The sequence below is a fragment of the Bufo bufo genome, chromosome 1 (assembly GCF_905171765.1).
Source record: "Bufo bufo chromosome 1, aBufBuf1.1, whole genome shotgun sequence".
Lineage (NCBI taxonomy): Eukaryota > Metazoa > Chordata > Amphibia > Anura > Bufonidae > Bufo > Bufo bufo.
This window is the reverse complement of record NC_053389.1, coordinates 87,803,214-87,816,462: the sequence shown is the minus strand read 5'-3', so window position 1 is coordinate 87,816,462 and position 13,249 is coordinate 87,803,214. Positions and strand designations below refer to the sequence as shown.

Here is a 13,249-nt window from a genome sequence, read left to right as displayed (position 1 = left end):
ACAGGACATGGTGTCTTTGGTTTCCAAAAGGAATCTCTAATTTTGATTCATCTGACACCAGAACAATTTTCCATTGTGCCTCAGTCCATTTTAAATGCGTTTTGGGCCATAGAAGACAGCAGAATTTCTGAATCATGTTCACATGGAGCTTATTCTTTGCATGATACAGATTTAACATGCATTTGTGGACTGCGGGAACTGTGTTCACAGACAATGATTTCTGGAAGTGTTCCTGAACCCATGCAGTGATTGTCTGCACAGAGTCTTACCTGTTTTTAATGCAGTGCAGCCTGACGGCCTGTAAATCAGGAGCATCCAATACTGACCGCCTGACTTGTTTCTTGAGCACATGGGTCTCTCCAGATTGTCTGAATCTTTTGATGATATTATGTACTGTAGATAGGGGAATATTCAAAGTCTTTACAGTTTTACTTTGAGAAACATTTTTTTAGATGCAGTTTTTCGCAACTTGGTGAACTACTGTCCATCTTTGCTTCTGAGAGACTCTGCCTCCCTAACATGCTCATTTTATACCCAGTCATGTGACTTAGTTGCAAATTGCATCTCCAGCTGTTTTTTATTAGTACTACTTACTTTTCCAGTATTTTTTCACCCCTGTCCCAACTTTTTGGAGACGTGTTGCTGCCATCAAGTTCTAAATTATTATTATTATTTATTTTTTTTCATGAAAAGGTAAAATGTTTCATTTTCAACATCTGCCATGTGTTCTATGATCTATGTGGGTCTAGGAAATTTTAAAATAATTTCATTCTGTTTTTATGTACATGGTACACAGAATACCAACTTTTTTGGAATTGGGGTTGTACTTGGTGAGCAAGATATTATTTAGTAAATGTGATTGTCTGTTGGAATCCTTCTTTTCTTTGCCAGTGTTTCATATTGTTTAGCTTTGAGACTTTTTTCTGATAATTTTTATATTGAATAGAAATATTTACAGTATAACCACATCTCATTCACCAATGCGCAAGTATGCAGTATGTAAGATTTGTAAATGAAAATGGCTGACCTGTTGCATGTGCACTTGGCAGCTGAAGGCATCTGTGTTGGTTCCATGTTCATATGTGTCCACATCGCTGAAAACATTTTTTATCATCATTTTATTATCATTAAATCATCATATTTCTCAGCAATGCGGGCACATATGAACGTGGAACCAACACAGATGCCTTCAGCTGCCAAGTGCACATGTAACAGGTCATCCAGATTCATAGGTACAGATATGCTGACAGATGACCTTTAATTGGTTGGGAATAGAAGCTGCCTGCTCATGTGTATTGAAGCAAAGAATTTGGTAGCTCTAAGGCTACTTTCACATCTGCATTGTGCTGTCCGGTTTTGAGATCCATCACAGACCCATTCATTGTCAATAGGGACAAAACTGAACAAACAGGAACGGAGTGCACCAGAATGTATTCTGCCCTGGTTTGTTGCGTTCCCATGCCGGCCTGAAGAAGAAGGCACCAAAAACCATGTAGGTCAATGGGGCTGAATCAGTTTTTTTTCCGGATGCGAATGGTTTTAGATCCGGTTTCTTCATTTTCAAAATAATACAACCGGATTTATTCAGAACAGATGCAGCCGGTTGTATAATAATAATGGAAGCGTTTTGCTGTGGTTTTGAGATTCGATGCCGGATCTCAAAACCGGACAGCAAAAACGCAGATGTGAAAGTAGCCTAACCAGGATTTTTGTATTCATAAAAGTCAGTTTTCTTCAGATACACCAAAAAATAACAGTCTGCCGAATGCTCATCCAGGTGATAGGTAGTCCTCCTGACTTCGCATACACGTGTACATTCTATTCAGTAGATTGTGGATGTGCTGTCAGTGGGGAGAAGGGAGTAAGCTCACGGCCAGACACTTCTGGCTGCGGTTTATCTCTCCTGAGCGCAAAGGATCGGGTGTTGACATCTTTCCTCTGACATCATCTGTTGTGGAAGAGTCAGGAGGCCCCAATACACATAAGATAGTTAGCCGATCCTGCCGGAATTGTCTGGTTCCTCTCAAGTTCTTATGTGTATGACAGACCTTGAAGAAATAATTATATAGCAATGAGATAATATCTAATAAATATAAAAAAAATACTAGCATCACATAGACCACTAGTAATATAAAAAAACAATACATGTATTCCTAAAAAGATATTATGTTAATGATAATATCTGTAGCATAAACTTAGCAGATCATAGATGCCAAATGATATGGGCACCAAACTTACTATTGTATATAAAACCAATACAGCCCTTGTGTGAATGTTCGATAGCGCTATATGATGTTGGACTCACATTGTACATTTTCAATTATGTAGTTAAATTATTAACGAAAAAAATATATATATAATGTTTTGGAATATTAATGTATCTAGTTGGCTGGTTTTGATCCCATAAGCTATTGAGTATAATAAGAATAGAAGTTATCTCACCTCCATTCACTATATACAAGTGCTGGGCTGTGCATAACGCTGTCAGCTCTTCTTTGTTAGGTATTCAGATTGTGTCAGCCATCATTTAACCGTAAGAAACACTGATTCTTTCCAGGAGAACCAAGTCCTCCAAAGCTGTCTGGCCGCGTTGGAGAAGATGGAAATTCATTTAGAGTTGTCCTCCACAAGCAAGATGATGGCGGTTCTCCAATCCTCCACTATCTGGTCCGCCACAAAGCTGTAAGTACACTGACTGTGAATTGCCTGAAACTGCAATTTGTTTGGTGCTTTTTGGTTAATGGTAAATGTTCCTGTGGGAATGATTGCTTTTCACTGATATGTTGTGAACAGTTTGTTGGTCTAGAGTGCATTTGAGGAAGCAACAGTTTTCTAAAATGCACGCTGTCCCAGTTCTGCTTATTTCTTCCTCCCAGCACTAACTCAGGGTTGACATAGGCAACGGAGAAGCATGTCCAAGAGGTGTTAACTAGGAATTGGGGTGTTATGTACAGAAGTGCCCATGCAATAGACCATTCTTCACATAAAAGATCAATTGTGAAACTCCTACCCCAATCTCAAGCAAGCCCACCTCATGTATTTGACTATCTTAAGGACTGGGGCTCTGTTCACATATGTTTTTGGAGCCTCCATCGAAGTGTCCATCAGCCATTCCTATATACTCAACTACAAGTTTAGCAGTCTGTTGCCTCTCTCTTGCCTTCCGTCTGATCTGCAGCCCATCGTGTGTAATAGCATTCTGCATTGCCCTTCATACATCTGTGTGTTTTTCCCATATGGATTTGGAATTTTTAGCAAGAAGTGATGTTTTTCTCTTCTGGAAGTGGATTTCACGTAGAAACTCTGCTTGGTCATTGAATGGGGACAGTCCATGTGAGGTCCAACAGCAGTTGTAGATGGAAATCCGAGGCAGACATTTTGTGGAGCAGTCTTGGATCTCTACTGCATATTCCATCTGTATTTTTCACTTTGTGAACATATGTACCCTAATGAGTGCATGCAAGACAGTGGCCGACATTTATCAATGTGACCGGGCCCAGACCCTGTTGTCGTGCAATGTGGTGCAATTTGGTGAAGTTTTACTTTTAGCAAAATCCACTGTGTCTAGCTCATCAGAGGGGTGGGGATGAGTGAGAAGGGAAGAGGGGGGTGTCCCAAGATGCATCACCTTGCATCAAGCTTGCGCCGAAATTCTACCACAAAATTCTGTCCCAAAGTAAGATAAACAGTAGGTGGTAATTTGGTTCATCCCTAGATGGGATTAGTAAACCTGCCTCCGTGGGTGTGTAAGCAGGCAATAGTAGAACAACATTTCACAGAAATCTTTATTATCCATCTAAATGTAGTTCTATCATTCTACGCATCTTATAGTTTGATAATACATTGATTACATTCTGTGCTGAATATCAATCATTGTTCTGTACCTATTTCCCTAGAAAAACTCTGCAGACTGGAAACCTGAAATGAGGATCCCATCGAGCAGTGATCACATTATGCTTCACTCACTGGACTGGAATGCCGAATACGAGTTGGTGGTTATAGCTGAGAACCAACGAGGAAAGTCAAAGTCTGCGCTGCTCAACTTCAAGACCACCACAAAGCCCACTGTCATTCCAGGTACCTTTCATATCTTACTGCCTCTCCTTTCTGCTTAACCATTAACGCAGGACTGCTGCTTCCTAGCTAACATGCTTGTACATGCCCCTGACCAGCTGCTTGCTTATAACCAACCACCCTAACTGGTCTTGCATGTACAGCTTGTGTTTTGCCCAGACTGTGCCTTGATGCAGTAGGCTGAGCGTGACTATATGTTGCAAATATTACTGCAGATTGATGATAAACTGCTTGTGGGGTTTGGTGATACTTCTGTAATTGTCTTGTAAGTAATGTGCACGTAATATCTGTTGTGAGGTATCAGCATCTTTAAAAGGGTTGTACAAGAATGGGGGGGGAGTGGGGTTTGCAAACCCCCCACTTGGCCACACCTGTAAAGGGAAGCTTGCTTACCTGCTTCCCAGTGTTAGCTCCTCACTCCTGCCTTGCTAAAAACATCTGGTTCAACATTGCCACAGCCAATCACTGACCACAGCGGAGACAGGATCCTCTTGCATCATGAGACTGCCGTGGCCTGTGATTGGCTGCAGACCATGTCTGCACAAAATGTTTATCACCGTATACAGGGAACATAGTAACAGCTGTTGATATATGAAGCTAATGTCACTCTGGTCATGGATCCACATATACGTAGCCCTCGATGAAACAAAAGATCCAATCATTTTTCATCCTTATACGGGTTGTGCAACTTTAAACTTTTTTTTAACAGACCTTACACAGTGGCTGGACCTGCGGTGGTGATCATATTTACCTGGTCCCCGGCGCAGGGTCCCGATTCCATCGCTTCACAGCTGCCTCCACAGGTCCTGGGTCTCTCGGAATCAACATACAGGGACGTACCACATGGGTGACCATTGTCAACAACATTTTCAGAGAAAGGCTACATGCACACAAACATTGTTTGTTTCCGTGTCTGTTTAGTTTTTTTTGCAGTTAGGATGCAGACCCATTAATTTCAATGGGTTCGCAAAACAAGCGGACAGCACACCGTGTGCTATCTGCATCAGTAAGTCCATTACGTAGCCCCGCAAAAAAAATATAACATGTCCTATTCTTGTCAGTTTTAGGCATTGTTACAATGGATCCGCAAAAAAAAACGGGTGGCTTACGTTTTTTATTTATTTTTATTTTTACGGATCCTCAATTTGCGGACCACAAAACACATACGGTCGTGTGCATGTAGCCAAATGCAGGACATGCAGAGGCAGCTGTGCAGTAATGGGAAGTATGATCACCACCACGGGTCAGGCCACTCTGTGAGGTCTGTTTAAAAAAAGTTACACAACCCCTTTTTAGATATTCATACTATACTGTACCATAGAATACCACAGATGTACCAAGATGGTCCATGAAACTAAAGAAACTTATCAAACTGGGCTCTACTTCATCTGTACAGCATAAGCTTTGTAAAGAGTACATTTAGGCCAGTCTGAAAATACATTTTGGAGCAACTTTTATTCCTCTTTGAAATATGTGGATAAGTGGACAACTGAGTGTTACCGTTCCCTATGTTAATGGAGTGTGTCAATGTCAATTCAGGGATGACACTGTCAGACTGTGTAGGGACATACCCCATTGAACAAGGAGTATGGTACCACCAAGTTGTCAACTTATTCACACATATCCAGGAGGAGTAACAGGGGAGCAGCACGAGGCAGACTGCTAAGAAAATATTGCATTTGTTTTTCATGGGGAATATAAGTAATTACTGAAACAGGCAGCTTCTTTTTATGGCCAGTTCTCAAATGCACGACTGAAGCAGAAATCTTGCAGAAACGTTGTTAGTTTTGTTATGCTTTCTCGGAAATGTACATTTTCTTCACTACTAGGATTATACTGTACATTATGAAAGTTTCTTCTGAATACTTCCTGGAAAATAGTGAATTCTTTGGTAAGTTGAGGTTTATGAGAACTAATGCAAAGGTTGATCAGCCTGGATTGAATTGTCATCTTAATTCTACTTTGGAAAACCGTCTGTAGATTAATACTGGACAGATTAGAAATCAGGGCATGTGATGTGGAGTCTAATATTGAATGACCATTGTACCAAATGGATGGTGTGTTGAGGTTGTTCTTGCATAACCATTGACTGTTAATTCTTATGTATGATTTTAGAAGAGTAGTTTGGGACTCAGACCTTTCCCATTAGGGGAGAACGAGAAGTCAGGCTTGGGACCCCAACCAGACTGACCTAATCCCTGCCCAGTTTATATTTAGGGGTAAAATATTACCTTTAAAAGTAAAAAGTGTGGGTTCTAATGGGCAAATCAGTCTGGCCACACACATTAGATGCATGTCGACCGAACCAGTAATTTTTGGCAGGATCAGCCAACCATCTACTAATGTTTATAGGGTTCTCTCGAGGTCCCCCCCCCCCCATTTCAACTGTACAATCCCTTTTGTTTTCTGGGAGATAAGTCACTGCCAGAAGTGTCTAGCCGCTGCTTTCTCCCCTCTCCCCATTTAGGATACATGTACACCAGGGGCGCGAGTCAGGGATATGGAGGTATCTAATTTATTTGGCAAGTGTTTGTTACAGCTACTTGCTGCAGGAGGCCTTCTGTATGAATATTGTAGTAGTGAATATTGTGGTGACAAATTGATAGGCAATTCACACGGTGAAACCATCATCAAGTACAGTATCTGTGATACAACAACTTGATTTATTAGTGTCACTGCTTCTAACTAGACTAGGTCACTGCAACCCATCTATACATATGGTTGGCGCACTAGATGCATTAACTTTATGACTGCAAGGGACGTTAACATGGATAGGAGGCGGTCTGACCTGCTATTGACTAGGGTTGTTTCCTTGACCTCACTCCATTGGCATATAGTGCCCCTTATGAGAGGAGATGGGCTTTTTCTTGGATGCCTACCATTACGTTTCTTCACCCAATATCCATTTCTGATGAGTATTTTTTTTTGTATTTACCGTAATTGATTTGCTTTGCTGGTCTTTGTGAAGGTTTATTGAATTTGAGTCACAGCTGGTGGTGGACGCAAACCTGTAACGGGGAAGTTATGGCCATCAGGCATCAACGAGCCATAGGGTATTTGGTTTTGGCCAAAGGATGGTGGTGGCAGCTGCGGGTTGATGTGGCCTTTCCCCACTCAGAAAGGTGCCCTATGGTTTTTGATGGGCCTCATCAAGGGTTGTACTTCAATTCTGTATGGTGAACCCTTGAGTCTGCATCATGAGAGCTACACAGGTGTACATAGCATACCTTGTGTTATGTTTTTTTTTTTGTGTAGACAATTGTTGTTACATATGTCTGAATTGCCATGTAGTGTTCTGTTATTGCCATTAGGGTTGTCTCGATATCAAAATTTTGATTCAGTTTTGATACCATAAAAAAGTATTGCGATATTTGATACCATTTGATACCTCGCTAACAAAATAAAACACCAAAAAATCCACGTGCATTCCGCATTTTATGGAATGTTTGGCCCATAATTGAACAGTACTATTTTATTTTTGGGGGGACAAGGTGACTAAAAAAAATTGCGAATCGCGCAGTTTTTATTTATTTATTTTTCTGTTACAGGGTTAACCGCATAGGAGTTTTCTTAATAGTTTGGACTTTTCAGACGTGACGATATGTAATATGTTTATTTATTTATTGTTTATATATTATATATGTAAAATTGGGAAAGGGGGCGATTTATACTTAATATTTTGGTGTGTTTTTTTTTTACTTTTTATTTAATCACTATTTCCCCCCTTAGGGGCTAGAACCTGGGATATTTTAATCCCTTGTCCTATTCACCCTAATAAAGATTTATTAAGATGAATACGACTTCACACTCTCCCTGCTGCCCTGTGCATAGCACACACAGCAGCAGGGAGATTACCATGGCAGCCAAGGCTTCAGTAGCGTCCTGGCTGCCATGCTAACCGATCGGAGCCCCAGGATTACACTGCTGGGGCTCCGATCACAAGTGCCACTGTACCACCAATGAAGAGGGGAGAGGGGACCCTGTGGCCACTGCCACCAATGATTTTTAATGTTGGGGGGGTTGGGGAGGGCGCACTGCGCCACCAATGTTTTTAATACTGGGGGGGGTGCACTGCGCCACCAATGATAATTAACCTTTAATACAGCTACAGAAGGTGGATGCTGGCCTCTATGACAGGGTGCTGCGATCAGCAGCAGTTAATCCCTCAGGTGCCGGCTATGTGATTCTGCCGCCGGCACCCGCCTCCTGTATCTGTATTAAAGGTTAATTATCATTGGTGGCACAGTGAGTAGGCCGGGTACCTGCTATGCTGGCTGCTTGTCTCTGGGGCTCGGGCTGATGCTGGGGTGGACACAAAACACTCAGGAGGAGGAGGCTGCCGTTCGCTGAGCTCACTAGCTCAGACGGATCAGCAGTTTATTACCCCCCCGTCCCGCCTCCTGCTTTAATTAGCCACACATTCATTGGTGGAAGTTGTGCGGGCAACTTCAGAGCCCGCTTACTTCATTGGGCTCAGCGGCGGCCGTGTCATAGGAGGGAGGGGTTACCTCCCTCCTTCTCCACTGTCTGGCCGGTCAGAACATAGCGCGCATGTAAGAGGAGATACTAGACTGTGCAGTAGTGCAGCCTAGTATCGAAAAAATGAACATCCCGGTACCGAATCGATACTGGCATAAAACTATCAATTGTGTCGATACCCGAAACAACGCTAATTGCCATATCCAGCCCATCTCTAGTGAGAAATAAATATTTGAGTGGAAAAATTGTACTTTTCTTGCTCAATATAGCTTGTCGATCCCTTGATTTTTGTAAGTGGAAATAGACTTATTGCTTGCTTCACTGGAGGTGAATTTACCACAACAGCAATTCTGCTATTTCATATCACTGTAAATTTACGACATCCAATGCTTGCTTGAAAACGTGCATCAGCGAGTGTTAAACAAGGTGTCTATACAATGACTTTTCAACTAAAGCTTAACGTGTTTGTACAATTCCTGTCTTACAGATATTTGTAAAAGTAGAGTGGCTCACCTGTACACTGTATGGAAAAGGGTGCACTGATCTCAGTGACTGTCACTACATAAAATTGAAAGTAAAATGGAAGAGATCGGCACTCCACTTATAGAATCACTCTGAGAAAGTTTATTCATAGGCTGAGTACATAATAATACATAATTCATATAAAATATGAAAAATTAAAAATTAAAAAAAGTTTAAATATTGAACAAATTCACAATAACTAATAAAAACCGTAATAAATAGGGGGTACAATTATGAATAAATAAATAAATAGATAAATAATCAATGAATTGGGATAGATATATGAAAGTCCATCCAATTCACTCTATATTCAAGGTGTATTTTACACAATAGCAATTCATATATCAGATATCTCCACATTTATATAGCTGTAAGCGGCTTCTCTCACATCAAGTTTATGCCATGATTTTATATTGATAAATGCCACCTGTTATATTTTATTTGTATTACTTGATGTCCAATAATTCCGTTGTAGTTGTGCACATGGGTTTTGTCCCTTTAAGTCAACACCGAGTGGACTGCAATGTGTCCTTCTACTGAACAAGTATTGGTTATATGTTGATTATATCCACTGAAAGCATAAAAGTCACTTGTTACATATTGTGGGACATTCCCATATATTCCCACGAGTGGGGTTTCATATAGGTGTCCATTTAAGGGGTAATGACCAATGTTTCAACTGAACACTCTGTGCAAAAGATTACGGTAGCTGGGTTGATTATTTCCCCGTAATATGTACACGAGTCAAATAGATCTCCTTACTCACGGTTTTGTTGTTTAAGGGATAGAGGTCTAGTGCAGTGATAGGCAAACTGCGGCTCTCCAGCTGTTGCAAAACTACAACTCCCACCATGCCCTGCTGTAGGCTGAAAGCTGTAGGCAGTCTTTGCATGCTGGGAGTTGTAGTTCTGCAACAGCTGGAGAGCCGCAGTTTGCCTATCACTGGTCTAGTGCCTGCCGTGGCGTCCCACATGGTCCTGGGCACTGCGATCTTACCTCTGAGTCTTCCCTCCCGCCTGTAAGTAATAGACTCAGCTCGTGCACTTGTGCGGGGTGACTTGTATGTTTGTAGGAGGCACAATCAGCATTCCATGTGGTGTGTAGAAGCCAGCAGTCCGTCTTCCAGCTTCAGATGAGAACAATCCTGGCGCGCTCCATATGTTATTTAAGCTTGATTATGGATAGCAGTCCATCTTACAGTGTCCATTCACTGTTCCTTCCTCAGTAGACAAGCCCCCGTGTCATCTGTAGCGGCTTTAAACACCCTGTGGGTTCATGGGATATTAGGGTCATGACAAAAATATGGTTGTGGTTTTTAATGCGGTTCTCATGCGTTTTTTGTTAAAAAAGGTTCCAAAATAGATATACTCTAGATGATCATATTACTGTTTTTTTATGTCTCACTATACATAATTAATAGTAAACCATATAACATCATCCTAAAGAAATATATACGGTTTTAATGCAAATTCATTAGATTTTTTTAGGGAAAGGGTGCATAGGAATGTACATTTCACTTATTGTACTATATTGGGTTCTATATTTATGGTTTTTATGATTTTATATTATACATTTTTTCTTCTCAGTTGCAATATATGAATTATTATGTACTCAGCCTATAAATAAACTGTTTCTCAGAGTGATTCGTGTTTTTTTCAGTTCAGTTGTATTAATGTGAAGGGTTTCTCTAGGAATTTATAAAGGATGCAATAAAAGAACATTATTCAAGATTTAAGTTTGTAATATATTCTCTGTTAAAACTCAGTGCCGATTTTTCAGATGTTAGCTTCCAGTCAATGGCGTGTTCTTAAGGGGACGAGAATCTGGCGGTGTTCATTGCTCCTTCATCGGGTAATCTGATCATTTGTGCGTACACAAAAATCGCAGTTTGCCGGCAGCAGATCGTGCTGTGTAAACACAATCTGCTGTCAGCAAACGACCAGTCAGTATGGGAAAAAGCGTAGACATTAGTGATCGCTCCTCCCCATACTCCCCATATGTCCACCAGCGAGAAGCTAATTGTCAGCAAGGAACTCTTCCTTTACGACAATCTGCTGCTCTGTCGTCCCGTGTAAAGGGACCTTAAGTCATATAGACAAGATACATACATGGAACATCCCTTATCCATGAATGAGACATATAGAAAAAGGAAAGTTCCTTTTCTCTAAAGTTGTGTTCCCTGAAACTAAAGAAATAATAATTTTTTATTAGAGGGATTCACCTAGAATAAGATAATAATCTGTGGAGGAACCCTACAGCAATTCCCCTGCAACGGCATCACAGCAGAAATTAAGCATTACACAGTTCTCATTAGCTCCCAGATTTGAATACTTTTGTAATTGCATGTAATTAAACATTTAGCACAGCCATTGAGTTCTTCAATAAAATGTATCTGTAAAGCACCACTTGCTGTTTGTTCTTTCCCATATTTCTATGTCCACCTCAGTAACATCACTGAGGTGGTCGCACATGTTCAGTGATAGCAAGAGAGCTGCAGCAGTAAAGACCCCCCCCCCCCCCTATCTGTAATAGGGAGAGAACTGCACCAGAAAGGACACACTCCCTGAACTGCCAGTCTGAAATATCTTTAGCACAGCAATTGGAGCAAGAATGGGGAGCTCTCTGGAACCAAATAAGGTACAGGGCTGGTTCTAGCTTTCAAACTTTACTTTTAATTATATATAGGAGATAAAAAGGCCCCTACAGACAAACAAACAAGTAAGACATGCGTATCCTCAGCGTGGTGTAGGGAGAGAACACAGACGGCTACAATACCAACATAGATGTTAGTGGTGGGCTGGACAGATGTAAACGTGGAAGGTCAGGGGAGGGTTTGTTGGTGTAAAATACCCGCTAACCCTGATGCCTCCCTACTTGTCCTAGTCCGCCCTAATAAGTGTGTCGAAAGGACGGGGTCCAAAAAGCCCCGCAAGGGGTGGCCCAGACTGGAACTCTGATCCTGTATTGGAAGCCCTAATGAGGCCCTAGCCAATAACAAAAAAGGACCTTCCGTGTATTGGAGCAACACATTAATGCAAATTATGGGAGATATACCCCACCCAAAAACCAGAAAGGATTAGATGAGGGTGGTGGTGTCTGCAGGTGGTGGTGTCCGGCCGGTCAATCTACTCCTGCAGACACCACCACCCTGGGTCTTGCTTGTGTTTAGGTCCACAGCCATACGCTGACCGCAGCCACCAAAAAGCTCAGCCACATACTGACTGAAGCAACTGTATAGGTTATTCCCCAGCCATCGGGCTATAGGCCGGCGGGGGTAACCATCATTTACGCCCCGTGTCCCCTGAAGAATCTTGGGGCCTTTATCGAGGAAACGCGTCTGGACACTTGAGTATTCCTCTTTCTGGTTTTTGGGTGGGGTATATCTCCAATAATTTGCATTAATGTGTTGCTCCAATACACAGAAGGTCCTTATTTGTTACTGGCTAGAGCCTGATTAGGGCTTCCAATACAGGATCAGAGTTCCAGTCTGGGCCACCCCTTGCGGGGCTTTTTGGACCCCGTCCTTTGGACACACTTATTAGGGCGGACTAGGACACGTAGAGAGGCATTAGGGTTAGCGGGTATTTTACACCTGTCCAGCCCACCACTAACATCTATGTTGGTATTGTAGCCGTCTGTGTTCTCTCCCTACACCACGCTGAGGATACGCACGTCTTACTTGTTTGTTTGTCTGTAGGGGCCTTTTTATCTCCTATATATCATTAAAAGTAAAGTTTTATTTTAGTATACTGCCCCTTTAAGTTTTCCTTGTTGCAATTTTCGAGCAGTATTTAGGGGGGCTTCACTGCTTTCCCTGTCTGACCCTCTTCACTGGTTCTAGCTTTGTTAGAAAGAGATTATCATGTACCTTTTGATGTCTGATTTTCATTTTTTACATTAATCATACACTACAATAAGGGCTCATTCAGACGGCCGTATGCTGTCCGCAAAAATACTGAATGCTATCCGTTTTTTTGCGGATCCGCAAAAAAACGGATCTGCAAAAAAACGGATAGCATTCAGTATTTTTGCGGACCCATAGACTTCAATGGGGCCATGTCCTGATTTTCACGGACAAGTATAGGACATGTTTCATTTTTTTTGCGGATCCGCAAAAAAACGGATAGCATTCAGTATTTTTGCGGACAGCATACGGCCGTCTGAATGAGCCCTA

At 41.7% G+C, this 13,249-nt stretch overlaps 1 protein-coding gene across 5 annotated transcripts in view; it reads left to right on the top strand.

The window, feature by feature from the left end:
- Window positions 1-13,249, top strand: part of NCAM1 (neural cell adhesion molecule 1) — a 393,444-nt gene that overhangs the window by 344,573 nt on the left and 35,622 nt on the right. For all 5 annotated transcript variants that reach the window (XM_040426883.1, XM_040426916.1, XM_040426902.1 and 2 more), the window contains 2 exons: window positions 2,558-2,682; window positions 3,897-4,077. In XM_040426883.1, coding sequence (XP_040282817.1) covers window positions 2,558-2,682; window positions 3,897-4,077 — 306 coding nt within the window. The remainder of the gene's footprint in view (window positions 1-2,557; window positions 2,683-3,896; window positions 4,078-13,249) is intronic.